The sequence below is a fragment of the Cuculus canorus genome, chromosome 20, assembly GCF_017976375.1.
Source record: "Cuculus canorus isolate bCucCan1 chromosome 20, bCucCan1.pri, whole genome shotgun sequence".
Lineage (NCBI taxonomy): Eukaryota > Metazoa > Chordata > Aves > Cuculiformes > Cuculidae > Cuculus > Cuculus canorus.
Genome location: NC_071420.1, coordinates 8279779 through 8303848, shown reverse-complemented (window position 1 = coordinate 8303848; position 24070 = coordinate 8279779). Strand labels below are relative to the sequence as shown.

At 47.1% G+C, this 24070-nt stretch overlaps 1 protein-coding gene across 5 annotated transcripts in view; it reads right to left on the bottom strand.

The window, feature by feature from the left end:
- Nucleotides 1-24070, bottom strand: part of CLIP2 (CAP-Gly domain containing linker protein 2) — an 81188-nt gene that overhangs the window by 18734 nt on the left and 38384 nt on the right. For all 5 annotated transcript variants that reach the window (XM_054085026.1, XM_054085025.1, XM_054085029.1 and 2 more), the window contains exons 3-8: nt 22408-22946; nt 11769-11893; nt 7402-7615; nt 6238-6435; nt 4997-5100; nt 3287-3347 (exon numbers count right to left, since the gene is read on the bottom strand). In XM_054085026.1, the coding sequence (XP_053941001.1) occupies nt 3287-3347; nt 4997-5100; nt 6238-6435; nt 7402-7615; nt 11769-11893; nt 22408-22946 (1241 nt within the window). The remainder of the gene's footprint in view (nt 1-3286; nt 3348-4996; nt 5101-6237; nt 6436-7401; nt 7616-11768; nt 11894-22407; nt 22947-24070) is intronic.

The following is a 24070-nucleotide window of genomic DNA, read 5'->3' as shown; positions in this document are numbered from 1 at the left end:
CAAACCTGAGCAGAAGCATTTCTTTCTAACCCCCATTTTCTGCCCTTCATTTTCCATATGGTTATTTGCTTCCCTCTCTCTATTGGAACTGGTTTTAGGGATTTTTTGCCCTTCCTTTCAATAAGGCAAGTTTTGGTTAGTTGTGTACAAAACTGACACGTGTAAAAATCTATGTTTATGGCTTGAAAGGTATCATTATATGTGTATTCTTAGATGGTTGAGATCTCAACCGCAAGATATATTCTGGCTGCTCTCTATTTTATGTGTCTGTTTGATCCCTGAAAAGTGGGAACAAGATGTGGTCTCAAAACCCCAAACATTATCAACCTCCCACAAATAATACCACTGAAGTGCAAAAGTTGGCTGAATGCATCTTAGTATGAAGAATAAAAACATTTAGTTTTGTACTGGGTGGCATCTCCCACTCTGCAAATCTCAAAGGTCCACATCTCTACATGGAGCTCCAGGCTTGATTTTATTTACAGGGATAATTATTCCATTGATACCAATGAATTTTCCTCATTTCACACAAGCTCAAAATCCCCTTAGGGAAAACTTCAGCAACACACACTTCTGAAATCACCTTTGCTGGCGGCAGCAGGTTGGATCTTGGCTACCTGATGGCACTGACCTGTTACAAACCTAATCTCTGTATCTCCCAAAGAAACCCTCTCAATCCTCTGAGGGTGACAATGAAGTTTCCAGCCAAGCTTGCTCAGTATCTACCAATCCTGCTATAATCCAAGTCTGGAAAATCACATGAAAATAGAGAAAACAAATAAGCAGGGAAGAAAAATCAATAGTTTCACAGCCCTTAAAAAGAGTTGCACTTAAAATTTGCACCAACGCCTGTGGTTTTTCTTATTCTATGCAAATCATTTTGCCATCCAGAGCCCCAAATCTAAGGTCTTCCTGCTCTTTGAGGAAGTTCGGATCTGAATTTTAGAGTTACTTCTTGCTATTAGCCCTGAATCACTACTCACCAATTACAAACTGACTCCCCACTGGTGTTCAAGGCATGAAGTGGGTTCCAGGAGATGAGCATGAGAGAGTTCCTTGAAGAGGTCAACATTTCCTATAACAACCTTCCACCACAAAAAGCCATTCTTAAAAGGTTCTGTTTTCCTGCAATTGCTTTTAAAGCGCCATAGCATCACTACTGCCAATCAGGATCAAAACTGGGTTAATTCGCAACTACATTTTAAGGCTAAATCTGCAGCTTTTTCTTTATCCCAAGTGCAAAACCTGGACCTATAACTCCAGCCTTCAGACACATTGATTTCTTTGGTCAGAGAGCTTCTAGAGATGTTCCTTGCCACACTTGACACCCAAGATTCTGAGCTTTGTTCAACAACTACATATCATAAGCAACAGCACGGGATTCTGCCCAGCCCTAGATCCAGGGACCACAGAGAGAATCTTTCCTTACCATCACGTCTGTTACCTGCTGTTCAGTGCAAGATAAATGTCCTCTGCTCAGTACTACGAAGATGGGTGTTGGCGTAAAAGGACCACAAGACCAGGGGAGGGGAGACAACTGTCACCAGATTTGCTTTTGGTATCTAGGTGGTTAGTCGAACTCTAGCTCGGGGGGCAAAGGGCTGTGCTAGCAGCCACTGCTTGACTTTGTTGTGATTTTTATCTGAAGGATATTGGGAACAACAGTTTCACAGCGAACGCTGCAACATGAAAAAAGCACTTTTTCCCCGATTTCCTATGAGAGATTTTTTTCTTTAAGTGAATTCCTTCCTTCTGGAAATCTTAACTGTCTCCCCAGCAAAGTAACAAGGTGAGAATCAACTCCAGTGGGTCAATCATTCAATCTGAGCATCCAAATTAGATAGGGCAGAATGTAAGAGCTGACCACAAAGCCCTCTGGCAGCACCTGTGCTGTCACTGGTGTTGGACCCACAGCAGAACAATGCCAGTTATCTGGATTGCAGGAAACTGGGCTGCTCCATGGCTCTTCCCTGTTCTTCAGTACGGACACACAGGGAAGTGGGGACAGGACCCTGCAGGAAGCTTGACCACATCCTCATTCACAAAGCAACGCCTTCCCAGCCCCAAAAGAAAATCAGATCTATCTTCAGTTTGGGATCTGCACTTCTAGGAGCACTTATGCCACAGCAGGTTTAGCAAGTGTTTTTTTCAGTTATATCCAAACATACTGGCTAGCTAATGCTGGTCCCACTGCCATTACTCCACAGCCAGGCTTAAACACTTGGAGCTTACACAGGGATAATTCACTGCTCTCAAAGGCAGTGACAGATCAATCACCCTTCTTTAAAACACTGGGGAAACCTCTCACTTAAGCTCAGAATTCAACAGAAACTTGACTTTGTACTCCTCACACTAGGCAGAAACTGCACTTGCTGTCCTTTAGCAAAGAAGTCTGCTGTCAGTGCATCGCTGGTTTATACCCTGTCAAACATTACTCTGCTTCTGCTCCCGGATAAAGAGGAGAGGTTTATGCCAAGAGGGTCAAAGCACCGTACTCCGCTGCCTACTTTCCCCATCTTCCTGGGCTTTTATTGATGTGAACGACAGCAAAGCAGAGGAGAAGATCCCCTGACACTTCTTGCTGTTACTAACCTGGCACTCTAGCTGACGAGAAGGGAAAGCCCCTTGACCTACACGTGTAGAGCAGAGCCTCGCTTTCACAGAAATATTTTCTTATCCCTTTTTGCCCTCCACAGAAAAGCCTCCCACTCAAAATTGAGATCACCACACCACTTCCAGTTCACACAGCATTCACTGCAACGGCATTGCACTGAGCAACAGCCCTTCCGAAAGAAGGGCATCCTAGGGTCAAACCCCACACTTGTGGGGAGAGGACTCCACACAAGGACTCTGCAGGTCAAACAATACGCGGCATTTCGGCTGGAATTGAACAGCATTGACTGAGAGATTGTGTGTGCCCACTAACTGCTGTAAGAGGACACCGCAGGGACAGGGACTGAGCAGACGATTCATTTCAACAGTGGAGAAACATATGTTGAAATGCATTCATACAGTCAGATTTTAACACGGTTTGGCAACTCATGGCAAGGTTTAACGCTGGGCTGGCTGCGTGTGATTAACCCCAGGCAGCTCCTAGCGTTATTAGTCACTGGGCAACACAAAGAACAATCTCCACAGCTTGTACCGTGGTGTTTGCAGCAGGTCCAAACCCATTGATAAAGGATTATTTAGAGTTGAGCAAAAGGAGGCAGACACTACTCAAGCGAGGCCCCACATGCAATATCAGGTTTTGAGCCCACATTTTGGCAAGGGTATCAAGAATTACCTCCAGGTCCCCCTTTGTGATGGATTCCTCCTCCACAAGGAACTGCAAGTCTTCCACTTTCCTGAGGAGGGGAAAAGAGACAAAGGGCGATCAGCAACTCCCAGTTCAGTATCTTATTTCTAAACAGTCATTAAACACGAGCCTCCCCTGCACAACCAAAATCCAAGAGGAGAGGGATACAGAAAAAATTGTACACAAACAGCTTAGCAGAAGCTAAATGGCAAGATGCATGGAGCAAGATGGGTAATAAGCAAGACTTCCACGGAGCAAACATTTGCCTTCATTCAAGGTCCATGCTCACAGGGATGCCGTTTCTGCTACACCACCTCTCAGCAAGCACGACTGCTGTTTGCCGACACCAGGATCCTGAACACATGAAAGCCACAACCAGGCCTCCCTGGGTTTCTTAGCCTGTTATCCCACAGCTGAGAACTGGGCAATACCTGTGCCAAATGTACAAGGTCCATCCAAAACATTCCACGGGGAACAGAGCCTCTGCCTTCTCGGCAGAAGGTGGGCAATGCTTCGTTTCCACAATGTGGAAATGGGGAACTACCATGGCAGAAAACCTTCACCAAGGACTGTACAGGCCAGTCAGGCATAAACACCCATAAAATCCACATGCACAAATGCACAGAGGCCAAGGACTCTTCTGCAAAGTCTGAAGAGAAAATCCAGTAACGATAAAGAATAACTCAATCTCCGACCAAACTCGGTCTTTGTTCTCTTTAGTGGTTTTAAAAAAAGGCAATAATGAGGATGTTGCAGTGGTAGCCAGATGTATGGACTCTGATTCCGCTACAAATAAAAAGAACTGTGAGTGTACACGTCTAACTTCATAAACAAATTTCCTCGTCTGTATCTCCACTAATTAAAGAGGGCATCTGTTGATATTTAGGAAAGAACTCATCTGTCTTGAGTTAAAGGGCCTCCCGGAGCTGGGAAAGTGAGCTGCCAACCAGGAGACTGGAAAGACTTATGCACGAAGGAACAATTCGTCCTCAGGAGGGGCACCAGTCAATTGAAACCAATGCTGTTTTCAGTTACTTCATACACAAAAAACTTTCTATTCCCACTGAAGAGTTTAATTATGTATATGGAGCAACTGGACTCCAAGAATGACAAGCAGATCTCCACTCTTATCCAGAGGGAAAATGTATGCCTCATCATATATACATGGATGGGGCCTCTGGGATGTGGGGAGATGATGAATCACACTATGGTAAGGCTGTACTCCAGTTCGACTTCCCTTCCTCTGAAGGAATGGCCCTAAGATCAGCATATCACAAAGAGAGGGGAAAGAATTGGTCTTTAGCAAAGACAGATTGTACAGAAAGGTCAGGGGTCTGGGATGGTCCAACCAGTACAGTTCTGTTTATTATCCCATACAGTTCTGTTTTATACTCTATCTTTAGTCAAGGACATCTGAAGGCAATATCCAACCCTAGACAAAAGTCACATCAAACATGCAACTGCAGCAGAACTGTTCTAACCCTCCTGTTACTCAAAGCAGTGCAGCCCTTCCCAACATGCAGGCAGACTACAGGGGCCAGGAGAGGGGAACTCCTATTTGAGGTACTAAAGAAGACATCCAAAGATGACTTTCATTGTCATTTTCTTCTCCTTAGATCCAATAAATGATGTTCTTGGGCAAAAGCCTTATCTCCCCCATGACTTCACCTCCTCCACATCTATCCATTCCTGCCTTACCTCTTTTCCTCTTCCAGCTGGTTCAACAGCTCAATCTTCTCCTTCTGCATCCCATCCACCAGGGCTCGTGCCCGCTGGAGGTTTCCCTCTGCCTCTGTAACGTACTGCAGCAAAAAGAGCCCGAGCACAAAAGTGAACAATGGTTGAACTACAAAGTTGTTTAAAAAAGGATTGGAACAAGGGAACAGAAGGTTTTGCTGATCTGTTTCAGAGGATGCTATGGTAAGAAGGTAGATTTTCCAGAACAGCCAGTATGTAGGTATCAAAGAGGAAAAAACCTGCTCAGTCTCCTCCAGCTGTAAATTTAATCCATGCTTCAGCGTCTCTCTGACATGAACCCTTTGGAGAATTCAGCTCTGATGAATAGTTTAGGATTTGAAGCCTGAACAGCTTTGAAAACCAGGTCTGAGGTTACCAGATGCAGTTCAGCCCCAGCCATGAAGCAAAACAGACATTCCAGGCTTGTGTTCATTTGTTAGTAATAATTACTGGGAAATATTATAACACAATGAACACGTCAGTTTGCAGTTAATTTGCCAACTTCTCCTGCGTTTTTGAAGCTGTGGCCCACTACACCGACACACGGTCCCATCCCTGCTCCCTAGTGTCTGACTGGGATTTAGAAAGATGAGCAAGGAACCCAGGGCTACAGCCGTCATCGTAGAGCCTTATGTTGACAAACAGCACAAAGACAACTCCTCTCTTTAAGTGTTCAAGTGCATAAAACATCATTTGTAGAAATGCTTGTGCAAAAAAGCTAATGCGATCAGCCTGATTTCCTTACAGATGTCTTGACTTGATTAATGTAATAACAACATCCTCTCTGTCCGGAAAGCAGTGACATGAACTGAGCTGATGCTCCCAGCAGTGTCCGATAGCATCAAACCCCACTGCCATGCACTCACAGTCAAGGCCAGACTGGGTGGCTAAAGGGAACAAGTTTGCCTTCCACTTGCATTTCAGCGTTCAAATGTATTGATCCACCAAACACAAACCATCTACTATCCTTTTTCTGGCACGGTCCTTTTTCTACTCCTGGCTTAGAGAAGAGAGAACGCATGTTCCACTGGCAGGAGTGGAGAAAGAACCCACCATGCAGGAACTCATCTCCACATGAAAGACAAATTCAGAGCCCAGGTTTCAGATCAGGAAGCAACACACTTGTTACGTTATCATGATCTGAAACTTTCAGAGGACGCCAGTTATTTGTGTGTTAGTGATAAAGCCATGTCACCTCCTACCTGCTCGTGCTGGGCCTTCATGATGGCAATCTCTTTCTCCACCTCACAGATGTGGCTGGTGGCTTTGGCCACCTCAGCCCGCTCCAGGTCCCGCTCTGCCAGTAACTGTTCGATGTGCTGCTGCTTCTCCTTCAGTGCCTCCTGGAGAGCTGTGGTGCCAGAGATTTTTCGGGCATAACGAGAAGAGGTCTCTGTCAGCTGGAAAAGTTAAAAAGAGATATAGGAGTAAAGATATGTCCTTTCCCGTCCAGAATAGCTTGAAGTCCCCTGTTAAATCTGGAATGCCAGCTCACCTGTGGATCATTTATTAGGCTGTACATAGCTGTACTTCCAGCTCTAGAACCTACAGGTGGGGTCAACATGTCTGCAAAGCAGCTGAACACTGCTTAGGAGCTCAACAGCTCTGCCATGCTGCAATGACAGGACCATTTCCCAAAGGACAGCACGTGGGGTTGGAATTGGGTCAGGAAAGATTATCATGTATTATAGCATCTGCCTTCTTAAAGATATTTCAGCGATGACCTGCACTGGCGCAGTCTCAAACAGTGAGCTCAGCGGGGAGGACTTATCTCGGCTGGAGACTGGTATGGGCTGGTTGGATCCACTCCCAGTAACGGATGCTGCACCCGCTTCCCCAGCCAAGCTGACTGCAGGTGCTCTGCAGCACACGCTACGGCAGAGACAGAGCTTTTAATAATATTGCTGCCTGCTCTCCTGTCCACCTTCTTGAGTACCTTCCAAAGCACATGGCACATGATCCAGGACAGTGTCACCCCTCCACAGTCAAACACAGCCCTTGCAGGAGCTTTCCCATAGCTGTCAAACAGCGGCACGCTGCTACACAACCATGCGGGACAAGAAGCACAGACATTTTTCTGCAGGGACCCTTTATAAAACCTCCTTGCGGAGCCGAGATTTGTCTCATTGCAAATAGCAATTCAGGCTCTTTAATAGTCACAATCACTCAGTGTCTGTTAAGTCTCTCCTGTCCATGGAGAGAGACCTATTTGTGAGATGGGAACCAGTATCCCACACTCCCTTCAATCCACTGATGGGGAAGGAGCCGCTGCTCAGTGCGGCCGCTGAAACAAAACCCTAACCCTCCCACTTGGTAGAGCAAAGTCACAGCAGAAGTGGATGAAGGCTCTAGAAAGAGCCACTTACCAGCCCGCTGCGGCTGGGCCTGCCCCCAACAGATGATGCCACAGAGCTGACAGAGCTGATGGAGGAGCTGCTGGGGCTGTGGGTTAAGGCAGACACTCCCATGGCCATTCGCTTGCTCTTCTTCGCCTTGGCAGGGCTGGTTGACGGGAACCCGATTCGGATCACCTTGTGGATGGGAGCAAAGAGGCCAAACTTGGGAGGGCACTGAAAATACCTGTAGGACAGGAGATGTACCAGATCAGAAGTCGTAGAGCATCCATCTCTCGCAGAATGGCATTGCTAAGCAACATGCAACCCTGGGCCCTCAGCTCATCTCTTGGTGCTTTGCTTTTCCTGCATGTAAGTGGTTGGATTATTTTCCTTTCCTGCCACTTAAGAGTAGTGGCAATCTCCGTGTTTACACTTGTGGTGCTTAAGCAGGGAAACCCGAGATAACTGCCAGGCTCTGTTGCTGCACGCTTTGATGAGATGCCAGGAAGGACCCATCTGGTAGCCTGGACAGCACAAAGATCCCACAACAATCGGAAACACAGCAAGAGCACATGCACTCCTTCCTTACCACAACAAGCCAACCTCCACAAAACTCACATGCATTCCCTACCCTACTCTGCAGGAAAGTCACAAAGAAAACTGTGTTGAATAGAAAGATCTGAATCACACAGCTCTGTATAAAATGTTCCACCCAAAACAGAAAGGGAAAACACAGCTCCTAAGTTTGAAGCTAAAAATACCATTACAGCAAACTCGAGTGTGTGCCATCTCCTCTGGGTGGCAGCGAAAGGGAAACTGTTTCCCATGCAAACAAACTCAGAAAGAAGCAAGCATAAAAAAGGGGAGAATCAGATCATTATGGTGAAAACTCTTTTCTACAACTGCAGTGAGCCCCATGACTGTGTCTCTGGGCTCCTCTTCCTGAATACAAATGAGTCAAACCCCACAGCATCAAACCTTGGAAGTCCCTTCAGAGCTTGGGCTGACCGCTCAAGGCAGAGTTTATCTGTTGCTGGCCACCTGCACTGCAATGCATAAAACTTGATCTTCTCTAGGGGTTGCATCCCTCATTTCAAGGGAGCAGTCAACACAGAAAACTGTCTATTAAGAGCAGATTCAGAGCTCGGGAGAAAATACTTGGCTATATGTCCTATGTTAACATAAAAACCAGATCCTAAAGAATAAATGTCACAAACCTAGCTTTGCTAACACAGTCCCCTCTCTTCACGTGAGCAGCTGCTTTCTCAATTCCATTTTAAATGCTGGTAGCCGCACAGCCATGTCACAGGCTCTGTGTGCTTGGGCGGCCAGAGAACAGCCTGATCTCCAGCCAGATGAGAAAGCGATTCTTTCTCAAACATCTGCTCAAGCTCAATTTTATCTATAACAATCTTCTTGGAAAAAACCAATTCTGTACAATCCAAAAATCACTTTGTCGCCTCTGCTTGCTGCCAAGACAGGCCCTTGGGTTTGGAAAACCAGCTGTACCGCAGGGTGACCTCACTGCAGACCAGGGACCCAGGGAAGGAAATCAGTCTGCCCACTTGCAAACCAGCCAAAGCCCTGCTCAACGTCAAATTCTCAAACTGGAGTAGGCACAGGCAGACCAACAACGAGGCAAAGTCCCTTCCACAGGTCCAAAAGACTGCTAGTCGTGGCTGGACAACAATGGCAAAGGCCAAGTCCCTCAAAAGCCCCAACAGCTCTTAACAAGTCCAAACCTGCATCACACGACATCTGCTCATTGTCTTTTAGTCCAGACTGGAAGCGGTTGCAATTAACTTTTACAGTTCAGAAGCAGGAATTGGGTCCAGAACACTTGGCTGAAAAGAAAAATAAACTAAACCTGCCTGAAAACTAAGAACTGCTTTCATTGAGTGCTAAGGAGCTCTATGCTCACATTGCAGAAAAGAAACAGGGAAGAAAAGTGGGGTTGTGATGGTGATGCAAACTGCAGGTGGAAAACAGCATAAGAAGTTTTGAAATAGATAAAATCCTCAGTGTCCAAGGCCTGTTGCTGAGGAGTTTCAGACTGCATGAAAGGAAAAGCACGAGCAGCTTAGTAGGCAAAGAGTCTCATAGGAGCCGAGACAGGAGGAAGAACAGTAAAATAAGCAAGTAAGGGTTAATATAGTAGAGAGGAATAAGTTGAATTTGCCTAGCCTTGAGGACAAGAAACCAAGAAAACCACACAAGCATCTCTCTAGTTTTCTGTGCAGACAGGGAAGCAGATGCAAACCCCCCCGTGCCGCAGCAGCACCCATCTGATGCACAGAGAGGGGTCACACCACAGCGATCTCCTCCTCTCAGGTGCTGCTACAGAGCCATAGCCTGCTGGCAGCCTCCACGAGGGAGCCTCGAGCTGCTTGGGCAACCCTGGCCCTTCCTCCTTCCCTTCACGCACACCCAGACCCGGATGCCCTTCCTGAACCCACAGAAGAATCAGAGCGACCCTCCTCAAATTTCCAGCTGATCCATCACCGACGCATCTGGAGAACCCATAGCAGCAAAGACGGTGACCGATTCCTTTGCTGGCTCATTCATCCATATTTGCTCTCCTACGCCCACCAGCCTCCCATCTCCCTCCAGACGGCTCTCTGGACTTGACTCTCCTGCTGTATAGAAGAGCGCTGGTCTTGGGCAGCCAGGCCAAAGATGCTCACTAGATGGCAACCACTGCCAAAGCAGAGAGACACCAAAGTCCTGGGTGGCCACTGCCCAGGCTGATTCTGCAGGACAAGCTCAGGGCAGTACTGGGAATCCAGTGCAGCCACAGAAAACAGAGAATACTCTGAGGGCTGACTCTGCAGCTGGACAGTCCACCTGTACCACTTCTGTATCACCCGGTATCCATTATTGCTGGAAGATGTTGGATGTAAGGGGCTGGGATGCCTTGCTGACTTCCCTCAACCTCCCCTGTTTAAACAAAACCTTTTAATTAATTCCCAATCCCTACCGTGGAGCTCAATTCTTCCTCCTCTTGATAAAATGTGAGACAAAAGAGAGGCCTTATAAACAGGGTACACACCATAGAAACCTCGGCCGAGATGCAGCAGTTTCAGAAGAAAGATGACTTCCAAAAGTTGGATTTTCAAAACATAGCAACAGAGGCGTGAGGATAAGAGACAGAGAGAACTCTGACATACATCTGCTTTCCACAGCTTCCTCGTGCAGAGACAATAAATCACTTCTGAACACCTTGAAGATTAAGCTTACAGATAATTTGTTGTGTATGACAAAGAAAGTGACTGGGATTCCCTCCATTATTTATTTTACCAACCTGGTTCTTTTCTCTTGACAGCAGGCTGGAACTCAGCCATCTGCTGCCAGTCATCCACTGCTTTCCTGTCTTGACATTGAACACAGCAGCACCTCTCTTATTTCAAATGAAAACAAGGCTGACCCAACACAAGAATCCTTCAGTACAGAACCTGAGATTTAACAAGTGAGGAACTCTCAGTTCCTCAGTTTCAAAGCTCAATCTCAGCTCTAATGCAAGATTCCCTTGAGAAGCTCCAAAAAATCAACTATATTTCCCACTAAAGAAACTTGAAGGACAAGGAAACCGTTCCACCTGTGTCTGAAGAAGGGTCAAAGTGCTGCTGTATAACTCAGACTTGAACATTCCCAAGCTCAAGATCTGAGCCTGGGGGTCATTCCCTTCTCTAACATCTACATGAATGGAAGCAGCTACCCAGCAAGCCTGTGAGACATCCCTGCCTAGTTGTATGGACACTTCCAAGGGCTTTTTTTGGAAAAGGGGAAAAGGAGGTGCCTGTGGAGCCAGAGATGACAAGATCAGCAGACAGCCCTCACAGCACAGAATCAGTCCAAGGACAGACAGCACCACCAGCTGTTCTTTCAGATCTCTGGAAATTTGTCCCCAGAAAAAAGAAAACAAATAACATCCAGCTGAGAAAAAATACAGAGTCAAACCTTTATCTCCTATAGTCCTGACATAGTGGATTATAAACTTGCAGCTTGTGCTGTATCTATGAAGGGAACGTGAGGCAGAAAGCAGAGCTCATACAATCACAGAACCAGTTTCTAGCAAAACCAAAACCCCACTGTAAGTTATCTTCTCTCTCTACTCTCTCCAATTTCCTGAAGCCACTCAGGTTACTTCTTCACAGTCATTATCTGATCTGGTTTTTAAACACTGCAGTGATGAGGTTTCTATTGATCTCCCTGCAAAGCCACCCCAGAACCTAGAAGGCTCAAAACTGCACTCTGCCTCCCAACCCCCAATGTCCAAACAAACAGACACACAGAGCTCTGAGTTCTCCTCCCAGATCCAGCAGGATTTGCCACCCAGCCATTCTCTGAGCTGGGCAGGATCCTGCATGCCCCAGGCTGGGTTTGAGAGCTCATCGTACCTTGTACCAGCGACCGCCCCGTCGTTCTTCCCCAGCGGCTCATCCAGCTCCACGCCACACCACTCTCCTTTGGCAAAATCCGTCTCTCCTACGTAGCGCACAACTCCTGTCTTTGTCCCACCAACCTGTTGGAGATAAGATGCTGCAGGTTAGAGACAGCAGCAGCGGCAGTGTCAAAAAAACAACAAAAGCTAGGACAACTATGGAGAACCGAGGGGAAAAAAAGACATCATTGGTATTTTCTCTTAGATCCAACAGAACCAGAATGGAGAGTTTTCATGTCAAGCTCTCCTAGAACTACAAATGTCTCTCCAATGTTGTGAGGCTGTGAAGGAGATTAAGCCCTACAAGTGCAGCTTATCTCCGCCTTCCGTGAAGAACAAAGATCTGCACTAATGGAGTTTCAGTAATGTGCTCTTTCAACTGGCAGTTCTGAGCAATACTGGGACGGGACATCAAAAGGACAAGCTGAGCGAGGAAGGCACCCGTCACTCTTCAGTTTGCCCCCACGCAAGGTTTGCTAGAATGCAGCAAACAGCTCTGCCAGCAAAGCTCTCAAAATAGAGGCGTTTTGTACATTAAAAAACCCCTTCCACATCCTACATCAACTCACGGCACTAGGGTACTGCACGGGAAAGCATCGCATCTTGCAGCAAGGCTTCCACCAGCACAAGTTACTTTCCTTTCGTGGAGAAATAAGACTAAATCACACCTTTTGCTCCCATGTGTAACTTAAAGCTTTCAGCGTGCTGAGTAGGCTCTAAGAGAGCACAAGTCGGGAATGCACGACGCTGTGTTTGATCCCTGCTAGGAGAGCACACTGCACCGAGCAACTGCCTCTGCCTCTACACTGGAAGCTCTTCCAGGTTTTCTGAGCTACTTGTGCTGAGAAGAGACAGATGGAAAAGTAGGAGGGTTATTCTAAACGTTTGCACTTGAAGTAAATACGTTTGGGAACAGCCTCAAAATAACTAATGTCTACAGGGATGCAACCCTCATATTGTTTGTGTGGATGGAGGAGTGGAGCCTTCCAGTAGATAGGATTGAACCTTTTCTTACCCCATCTCTGCCAAAGCCTCAGTTCAAGGGAAAAAACTTAAAAAAGATTTTAAAATTAAATTTGCAGCTTTATCTTGAATGACTGGTGGTTATGGATTTTCTTACTATTAAATTCAACATAAATGAGTAGCAACAGAATATATTGACCTAAAGAAAACAATGACAGCCAAATGCAGAAATCTCCCAATTGTACATTCCAGGGCAGGGATGTCACAGATTTACCAATTCTGAATCCCTAAAAAGTCTGAAAATGGCTTATACAAAGGAGAAAGTCTTCCCAGCCTGCAAACAACCACACTTGAAGGGACCAGAGAACCCAGCTCCGAAGCCTCAAAGGTCCTACCTCAGTCCTGGGAGGCTGCGCCGCAGCTGGAGTCAGTTTCCTGTAATCTCTCTCACTAGTTACAGATTTGAACGGTTGCAGTAAAACTCTTTATCCATCACTCAGAGTCAAACAACAGTCCCTTTTTTTGATTTATTTGAGTTTACCAGATTTAGCCTCTTTTAATATTAATACAATGATTTAATACCACTCTAATAAGTTTCTTTAGCTGCAAGTTGAACTCAATATAGGTGCAATTAATCTGAATTATTTATAAGACTTCAGTATTGCTAGAAAGCTCCCTCAATTTCTATTTTAATTGAATTTTTATCACACATATTGAGGTAGATTTCCCTTTACCCAAGCCACCCGATTTGCTAACCCCACAGCCTCACGTAAACACCTTAAAATCCTGAAATCGGGGTTCTCTAGTGGAGAGTCCCACTCCACCATCCACACAAACAATACAAATACTCAGTTGCACCCCCATAGATCTCACTGAATTTGAGAAAGCTGTTTTCAAACAGGAGAGAAAACAACCAGCCCTATTGCCTTAGAACACATATAACAAATTGCGTCAATACTTATCCACTGCTCAATAAGAGAGCAGATCATGTTCCTACCTGAAAGTCATCCATAGAATAGAACAGAATAGATTAGATTAGATTGGAAGGGACCTTAAAGCCCATCCAGTGCCAACCCCTGCCATGGGCAGGGACACCTCCCACTGGATCAGGCTGCCCAAGGCCCATCCAACCTGGCCTGGAACACCTCCAGGGATGGGGCAGCCACACCTTCCCTGGGCAACCTGGGCCAGGGCCTCACCACTCTCATGGTGAAGAAATTCTTCCTTATGTCCAGTCTAAATCTGCCCCTCTCCAGTTTATACTCATTTCCCTCAGTCCTATCACTCCAAACCTTTGTGAACAGCCCCTCTCCAGCTTTCTTGTAGCCCCTTCCGGTACTGGAAGGTCGCTAGAAGGTCTCCTTGGACCCTTCTCTTCTCCAGGCTGAAGAAGCCCATCTCTCTCAGCCTGTCCTTATATGGGAGGTGCTGCAGCCCTCAGATCATCTTCATGGCCTCCTCTGGACCCATTCCAACAGCTCCATCTCCTTCTTATGTTGAGGATTCCAGAACTGGACACAATCCTCCAGGTGAGGGCTCCCAAGAGAGGAACAGAGAGGCAGAATCCCCTCCCTTGCTCTGCTGGCCACGCTTCTTTGGATGCGGCATGATGCTTAGCATCCATGAAGATGGCACAGATCAGATCTAACAATCCCCTAAACGGCATTGCGATTCTCTGCTTTCAAAGCAATGCATTTTATTTTCTCTTTCAAGCAATAATTCCTCTGCCATCTTTCCTATGAAATGCCCCTCGCCAGCATCATCTTCTCCCCAAGGCAGACCGGACACATCTGTTCCTCGACAGCCCAGCTCCTCGCATCCCGACAGGGCTGGCAGTACAGCCCGAAGCCACTACCAGGCTGTCGCGCTCATGTCAGCACTCGAAGCGCTTGTTGAACCTCCCACCTTTTGGCAGGCACAAAGATACTCATGGACGAAGAGCCTAGAAAAGTCATCCGACTCAGACATTGGAATTTATTCAGCCCTGATAATCTGCTAATGCTGCTAAAATAAATACCGTGTTTTAGAAAAAGCCAGCTGGCAGGTTGTATCCATGCATGAAACGGCATCATCAAACCAGAAGTGTCTTTTTAATAATAAAATGGTTTAGTTTGGAAGGGATCTTAAAGCCCATCTAGTTCTACACCTCTGGACACGTCCCACAGGATCAGAGGCTCCAAGCCCCATCCAACCTGGCCTGGAACCCCTCCAGGGATGGGGCAGCCACCACTGCTCGGGGCAACCTGGGCCAGGGCCTCCCCACCCTCACAGCAAAACATTCCTTCTTAAAATCTCACCTCAATCTCCCCTCTTGTAGCTTAAAACCATTCCCCCTTCATCCTCCCCCTGCACTCCCTGATCCAGAGCCCCTCCCCAGCTTTCCTGGAGCCCCTTTCAGTACTGAAGGCTGCTCTAAGCTCTCCCCGCAGCCTTCTCTTCTCCAGGCTGAACGCTTCAACAGATCAGAGGTAACACCTTGGAAGGGGGATAAAAGGCAGCTTGGGAAAGCCTGGGAGGGCAGGAATTGCGTAGCATAACATGTGGTAGCTCACAGCCGCCTCACCTGTCTGTGTCTAGCTTTGATACCATGCTCCATGGGAAAGGCAACCAAGTGTGGCTGGCTCCTACTGCTCTAACACGACTGCCACGGTCATGCTGCAGACCAGAGGATTTCCATCCCGCGAACACCTCAGGCTGCTATTAGCATAAGCACCACCCCAAGACATATGGAAATCTGATCCCCACCTCTCAGTCTGGCACACTAATTGGAGCCCCAATCACACCTTCACTCTGCCGAGCATCCAGAGTTCAGGAAAGCATGGACTGAACAAGGCTTCCAGCAAGCTCAGCTGCACCCTGGCAACTCAGATATGCCGCTTTGGGAAAAAAAACCTAAAACCAAACCAAAAAGCAGCTAAAAGCAGCTCTTTCTCGAGGCTCAATTAAAAAATGGAAATCATATTGACACAGTGATATCCAATTTGTTTTGGTTTGGAGAGTGTTTTGACCAGCATTAAAGTTTCAGGTTTCACTGCTTCAGGTGAAAACATTTACGATCAGCTTAAAGCCAAGCTTACTGTGGTCCATCCTCTCCAGCTGGATTCCAGCAGCCTCAAAGGCACATAGTATGAGCTCTTGGAAAGTTCAGGTCCAAACTGAAGTTCTCCACCTCAGTTCTGATGCCTTTGACTACAGGCCATCTTCTTGACCTGGCCTTTCCTCAAGGAAAGATCTCCAACAGTCTTAGGAGACAGTCTGGAACTTGACCTTCACAACAAAATGAAGCCAGGAATATTTAACAGGTCTGTATCCAAACTGAGGAGTCAGACAACATATGCTTGAAGGACATCCACACTCTTCCCTGCTAGCTGCAGCATCACTGACATCATTCATGCTTTACTATGTTTTTTTCATCACAATGACAGAATTGGATCCAGACCAGCATCCCAGGGTTGAAAAGACAATGATGCTAATCCTTCCAGACACTGTCTTCATCAGAGCTGATATTACAGCATTTATACAATTTACCAAATGAGCACCAGGCCGTATCTCTTATCCGGCTGCTGCCGGACGGACTCCCTCCAGGCAGCACTTGCTCTTCTCCCCTTATGTCCCCCCCCGATCACCCCAGAGCAATTTCCTGCTCTCAGCAAGAACCTCTTATCAGAGTTCCCCAACCCTGGGGCTGTGGGCAATGCCCTGCTTGCAGTGCACCCCAATATTGCTCTGGAAGAAAGGAAAAATGAAATTCCAAGTGTCATTCAGACCAACAGAGACTGTTCCCACCACATCACGTGTGGTTCAGGGGTCAGCGATGGCCGTAGATGCCTGCTTGAGCACATGCCTAAGCAGAAATCATGGAGATTATGCCGTCCTGTCTGCTTAAAATTCTAATTTACCCATCTAAATTTATTTTCCCAGCTGCTTTCCAAAGCATTTCCATAAGACAGTGTGCTGCTGACCAGAGGTGGGAACGGTACCCAAGCACAGCACGCCACCACTGATGGGTCCCAGCAGAGCCCTGAGCCTCTAATTGCTCACCTGCGGGAAGAGAGAGGAAGGGGACGGTGGGGAAAGGGCAAACACAGGACACTTTACTCTGAGCACCCCCAATGTGCAGCACATCAGCTTGCTCTACACCATCAGTGGATGACACTAAGGAGAAATAGGAGCTCACCTTTACTGGACAAGTGCTGCAAGCTGGATCCAGTGTGTAAACTTAAAGAGGTACCTCCTCCTTGGGAAAAAAGGGATTTTTCTCCCTACACTCATCCACCCAGATAAGGAGCTTATTTCTACCCAAGCTAGGTTGGAACTAGATGATCTTTAAGGTCCCTTCCAACCCAAAGTATTCTAAGATTCTAGGAGTGGTAGAGCTGTGTTTCCCCAGCACAAGTTATTTAGCTGAGTGTTCTTCCAAGCCCTGATCCGATTTAGCTCTTCCATGCATTGATGGCAGCAGATTATTTGACAAGATTTGATTTATCAGAGGATGCTTTTTGCTTCAGCGTGGATGTTTTAGTCCAGCCGTTACAGGTCACAAATAATGACCTGTAAGTGCAAGGGGGGTGAATACGTATACCTGTGGGAAACACACGCCCAAGCATCCCAGGGACAGGATGACAGCCAGGGACAATGTTCAGCAAGCTGGTGGTAAGGTGGAAACATGGCTTGTGGTTCAGCTTTGGCTGTAACTACAACTTACTTCAGGTGCCATCAGCAGATTCATCTGAGCAGATAGTCACTACACCATCTGTGAATGGCAGAACTGGCTTTTAGGGTGAGAGGAGAAAGAAGTAGACAGGAATTACACGATAGTCCTCCCTATGTGAAGTTACAGGGGTTTTTATTGTTTCTTTTAATCCAGCCACTTATCTTTGGGCCTTCCCACTCCGTGGGAGAATCGCACAGGGGTCAGTCTGACAGCATTGCTGACGCAAGACATTTCTGCACGTCTATTTTTCAGGCACCAGTGAGAAAATAAATGCCCTCAGGATGTGGGTAAGAGGAAAGCCTGGAATTACAGCATCGCCTCCTGAGGCTGTCTCTGATAGGAAGTCCACCCACGTTAATAATACAGTTTGCTCCACCACAGGCCACTTACAACTCCTATTTAATGATAGATATTGCACACAGAAGATGAGGACTGGCCAAAGCACCAGCCCAAATGAGTGGTTAGGAGGGTGGGTGTGTGCATAAGTCATCTCAGATGGGGCAATGTGGCAGCAAGGCAGTTGCTTTGGGCTATTTATTTCCTCCTAGTTTCATTGCAGTGACAGGGAATGCTTGCTCCTGTGACAACAGCAGCGACACCACGCAATGGCAACAATCTTTTGTGGTGAGGAAAGAGCTTGGACAAGGAGACCTAGATGTTGTCCTGTCACAGAATCACAGAATCACAAGGTTGGAAAGGACCCATTGGATCATCGAGTCCAACCATTCCTAACACTCCCTAAACCATGTCCCTCAGCACTTCATCCACCCGTTCCTTAAACACCTCCAGGGAAGGCGAATCCTGCAAATTACTGGGAGACTGCACTTCCCACTGCCCATCACAAACCTTCTTAGGGATGGAGATCCACCATCCCCATGGTCTGTGCAAGGTCTCGGTCTCTGCCATAGAGGTGTGTTCTCCAGCAGAGAAACAGCGACTACTGGTCTCCTTATAGACGGAGCTGAAAGGAGGCAATGAAACACCAAAAACCTCCTCCCTGGAGATACCACCTCGGTAAAACTGCAGAATAAGATCCCTCTTTCTTTACTGTCTGGTTTGTGATCAAGAAATACATTCTGCGATTGCTCATCTGTAATGTCCACACAGAAGCACTACTGCAGCTTTGAGACTCCAGCAGACCGGGAGAGCCCTTATGGTCAGGAAAACGGAGCACAAATCCTTTCTTCCTGACACCTTTTGTGCTGTTGCAGCAGCAAGGCTTCAGCTGCAAGCACTGAAACAGCTCAAAGCAAGCTGGCAGCAGCAGAGCAAGCGGTTGTCTCTGCCCAAGGAAAAGGACTTTGCCTGCAATTCTCCTTACCAGGGAGCAACAGAAATGATTTCTCATTTAGGTGGTTAAAGGCGTTCCACAGCTTCAGACTGGCAGAGAGGGCTGGGGCGTGCAGGGGGGGATGCTGCAGAAAAGGATAACATTAGTTTATTCACAAGACCTTTCTGTCACTTGGAGGAGTCGGAGGCTGCAGCGCACCACATGCAAAACCACTATACAGCGGAAAAAATGATTAAAATCACATATTCACTCAGGAGGGAGCCCAGAACCTGTTTCCACCAGCCTAGCCAGTAACAGCCCTGCTGATGCACTGCCCCATCTCCCTGCTATCCCAGCATCTCTTCTAGTTTGGGCCACCTACGAGTTCTAGGAAAATCGCAAGCCTAGAACCCACCCAAAGGGTGCCTGGGGCAACAGCCCACAGCGGAGCCCCTCAGCCAGGGCATATCACCCAGCCCTTCGCCTCGTTCATTACTACATTTCAGTACTGAATCCCCGTCAGGACACAGAAGGCTGGCTGAAGGGCAGAATAATTCTATTAAGAGGAATTTCTTCTTTTTAATTATTTCTTATTTCAATTTACGTATAGAGAACAGCCAGTCCTTCCCTCCCATTTTACCAAAGCAACCACATCTAGGGTGGAATGAGTTCAGCTGCTGAGAAAGCCACCCCCCCAAAGCATGAAAAACCACGTTTTCTTAGGCGAAAAACACAGCCCAGATTCCTCCGAAGCAGAAAATGCTCAACTGCTCTGTTTCCATCCCTTTTTTCCCTTGGAGAGAGGCACCAAGCCAGGCTGACATTAACAGCAGCACTCCAGCAATGATCATACTTCAGGGAGCTCCATTCCTACTAAAGCAAAGGTTAATTGTTCCACATTCATTTGCCAGACTTCAAGAGATGAGTTCTACAACACAGGGCAAGTTTTTCATCTCTTTAATGCAATTTTTGCATCCCTGGGAAAAAAGTCTGAGTTAGAAAGTGCCAAAGGCAAATATTATCTAATTCTTCTGATGGAAAGCTTCTAATGGAAAGCTAAAAGTCATTTTTTTGCAACTGCTAGGGAGTTAGGAATGGTCTTGGAACAAAAGCCAAAATGTCTTCAAGCTATAATGGGCTTTAATGAAGTTAAAGAAAACCACTAGCAGAATGAGCAGAACGCAGAGCAGCCAGGTGTGGGTCCTGCAGACTTGGAAGGGATCCTTACATCCTTGTGCTCCATCCACTCCATTACAAACCACATGTCCTCCCGCACTTAAAGTGGATCCCATCTGCCTAAAAGCCATCTCAAATACAAAACCAAATCTTTCTGAGAGCACGGGCTAAATAAAAAAAAAAGGAAAAGTTAAACTGTACCAACCCATAGAGGACAAGAATAAAGATTTGAGACAACTCAGGTTAACAATACAAACATCAAACATTTGTTTACAATACAAACATCAAACATAATAAGCTGACCTCTCCATTACTAAAAGAAACCCTCTGTCAAGCATGTTACTGAACCATAATGGCAAGTTATTTTGTCTTGTTGCCATTATCTGCTCTTTTCCTCAACTTGTACAGCATACAAATAATTCCTGACGTTTCCGTAAGCTCAGAATTCCTGGAGAGCCAGGGAGATGCTGAGGTCATTCCAGATTCACTCTTTTGGAGCTATTTATTACACTAACAAATCATAGCACAAACTTCATCTCATAACATCCGGGGTGAATAAAGGAGCAGGCAGGGAGAGGGGGCTTAAGGATGCACTTTCATTAAAAAACAAACAAAAAACTCAACAAAAAAACCCAACCCAAAACCCCAAAACACAACTCAAAAGCCAAGGGGAGAGATGCTAACAGTTTGCACTGCATGGGTACACTGAAGTCTCAGCCTGCCCGGCCCCTCTGAGGGAAGCAGAGTATTGAGCGGACAGCCCTTGCTTTGGTGAGCGTACAGTCAGGAGAAGAGAGGGGTTAAACAATTAACTCTGGAGAACATTATTCCATTGCATGGCTGATTCAGACAGAACAAAACTAAGTTCTGGGTCTATGAACAACTTGATCCAGTGGGAGGGGTCCCTGCTTATGGCTGGGGGGGTTAGAACTGGAGGGACTTTAAGGTCCCTTCCAACCTAAATCATTCCACGATTCTAAGTTGACTGTAGATTTTATATTTCACAGTTTACACTCTATGACTGTTGCTCCTAAATTGGGAAGGTCTCACCTGAGCACTCACACCACAACAGGCAAAGGAGAAAATGGGAGCAAAGAAATAAACTCAAAGGAGGACCTATTCCTCAGGTTCATTTCTCCCCATGTGTGGCCGCTTTCACACATCAACATGAAGCATCTGTGCGTGTGTAAATAGAGATATCTCTGCCACCTCTCCCTGCCCGTGGGACCAGGAGGGACAGCAGCTGACAGTAAGGATGGGGAAGGACGAGAAGCAGACTCTGGTCAAGTCAGGAAGGAGACGGACAAACAACAAACTCCTGAGCAGCTGTCGGCTCCTGCCGTGATGCAGAATGCAATGCACGTTTGGGGGAAAATTTGAGACTATAGAACTTTCTCACCTCTACAACTAGTTCTACAAGTCCACATGCTCATACTAGATTTACTGAGCATCATATCCAGTGGGCACACACACAACCCATCTTTGCTCTCCCACCTCTGAAAATGAACAAACTTAGATTTTTTTTTTACATTTTATTTCATTAAAATGAGACTTCTTGGACAACCTAACCTAGCAGTGTTTTGGTGTGCAAGTGCATTGCTAGCTTTGAAAATGGATTTGTAATCCAGAGATGCCCAACATTTGGACACTACAGTCCCTGAAATCCTCAGAGTAGATTATGCCATGGAAAGTTTTGATTCAGAGGATGAGTGTGGTCTGTCACAGCCACTCTGTGCTCCCAAACCACACTGGGCTGCTCCAGCACGGCTCAGCTGCCCAGGGTCCCCGTCAGGCTGCGGAGAGCAAAGGAATCAATTGCATGGGCTTGAGCCACAGCCTGCCCAGGGTTGCTGCTATTGCCAGCAGAAAAGCTCACTCTCCAAGACCACAAAGGACATTTGAGACTGTCCTGACACCCCCTTGCACTCACTTTTCCTGGTTCACATAGGCTGCAGAGCCAAGTTCTACCAACCCCCTGTTATCAACCAGATGGCAAGGCCGTCTACGCTTCCCTACCACCACTACTGGTATTGGAACCAGGCACTTCAAAGACTACATGCTAACTTTTGATGGGAGCCAGACTGCCCAGGATGAGCAAAGATTGACCCTCTGGAACCACAGAATAGAATCATAGAATGTCCTGTGCTGGAAAGGACTCAAAATGATCAGAGTCCAACTCCTGTCACTGCACAGGACAATGCCAACATTCACAGAGTGGGGCTGAGGGCATTGGCCAAACGCTTCTGGAGCATTGTGAGGCTTGACACCATGGCTGCTTCCCTGGGGAGCTGTTCCAGGGCTCCAACACTCTGCTTGGTCCAGGCATCCCCTTCCAAGACCATGCTCTGCCCCACGCCTCACCACCTTCTCACCTATTCTCCTTCTCTCCTGTTCTGAACCTGACCAGGAGTTCTTAGGGAGGGGACAAATTCTTGTCCTTTGCCTTTTAGGGGGATCCCACGATCAACTCACCAGCACACGGTCTCCAAGCCGTAAGTCCTTCTCCCCTTTTTTCACAGACCCACTGTCCGACAGGTTAGATCCAGACTCGTTGCCCGTCTTCATGGTGCTGTTCAGGACGCTCTCCCGCAGGGGAATAACGCGACTGGAGAGAGGTGGCGTGGCCGTCCCCGAGTGTAGTGATAAGTTCTGAGCTGTCAAGGAGTCCACGGAGGGTGCGTCACTTCCCGAGCCCTCGGCCACGGGCTGCCTCGTCAGCTTGGATGGTCGCGTCAAAATCCCCTGCATCGGTTGGCATTCAAAGTAACGTACTCCACCAACAGAGCCATCGTTCTTGCCCACTGGGTCATCCAGAACGACCCCTGCCCACTGGCCCGGAGCAAATTGAGTCTCCCCAAGATACTGGATGACACCTGGCTTCACTCCATTTACCCAGACACGTTCGCCCACCACAAAGTCTCCCAGGAAATCATCGCCCACCTCGGCAACCTTTGAACCCGACTTCTCGGTGCTGGCGGTGGAGGTGGTACCCTGCTTGTGTAAAGGTGAGCCTGTGAATCAAGGGAAAAGAGGTTTTGGTATAAGGAGAAATCCTAAAAAGCAGCCAAAACACCAGGAAAGGGCATTTACATAAAGAAAACATCCGGGACAACTTAGGTTGCAGGTTTACATCGAGCAAAGGTTAAGACCTGAGTGACCACGTTACTTACGCCTCTTTCTCAGCAGGAAAGCCATGTGCACAGAAACCTCCATACACTGCCCGGTTTCTGAACATCTCTCACATAAAGAATGACCCCGTGTCTTCATTCCCCTTTTCGACACCCACTTAACCCCCTCCCATCACAGCACCAAAGGGCATTTTGTGTGGCAGCATGAGCATGCAGTAGCTCAAAAGGACAGGAGTGGTGGGAAGTGCTTAACGATCAAAAGAATTGTTGCTTAGAAGAAAAACACCAAAAACATCCTTTAACCCCAAAATAAACAAAAAGGAGGGGGAAAAAAAACCCAAAAAACCCAACAAAAAAAGTGAGGCCCTGATGTCTTAGTACCTGGTGCTATGAGAACTCTGTGTGTTTGGATACAGGCAAGCTGGGAGTCCAAACACTGAGCATCCCACCAAGGGCAGAAATAGCTCCTGTGGGACCACACAGCTGCCTTTTAAATTGCACAGTTTTCCCAGGCGCTGCTGTGCCCTTCGCTGAAGCAGAATCCAGCAGCGAGCAGACACCTGGGACATGTTCAATATAAACAGCCTCACTATAAACAGGAAGCAACTACAACTCCTGCACGCACAGCCTTCCCAGGGCTGAACTCAATAAAACCTGTAATAAAGAGCACTCTTATCCCAGCATCAGCCCCTCCGGCCAAAGCCAGATCTCCAGCAACGCTTCGCTGCGCTGGGAGGAGGAAAGCTGCAGGTGATCCTGGAAATTCACTGTCCCATTCCCACTCTCCAGCACACCCTTAATCAGCCAAACTCTACGTGATAGATGAGGAGATCCTTAACTACGTGACCAGCATCTGAACGGGAACAAAGACAACCCAAGCAAACGAGCTGGCAGCAACCCTGCTCTTGGTGACCCCAGCGGCAAACTCTCCTGCTGCAAACTTTGGGCTTTTGGCCAAGGGGAGTGAAAGAAAAGGATATATGGACTTCATTAAAAGACACTGAAGG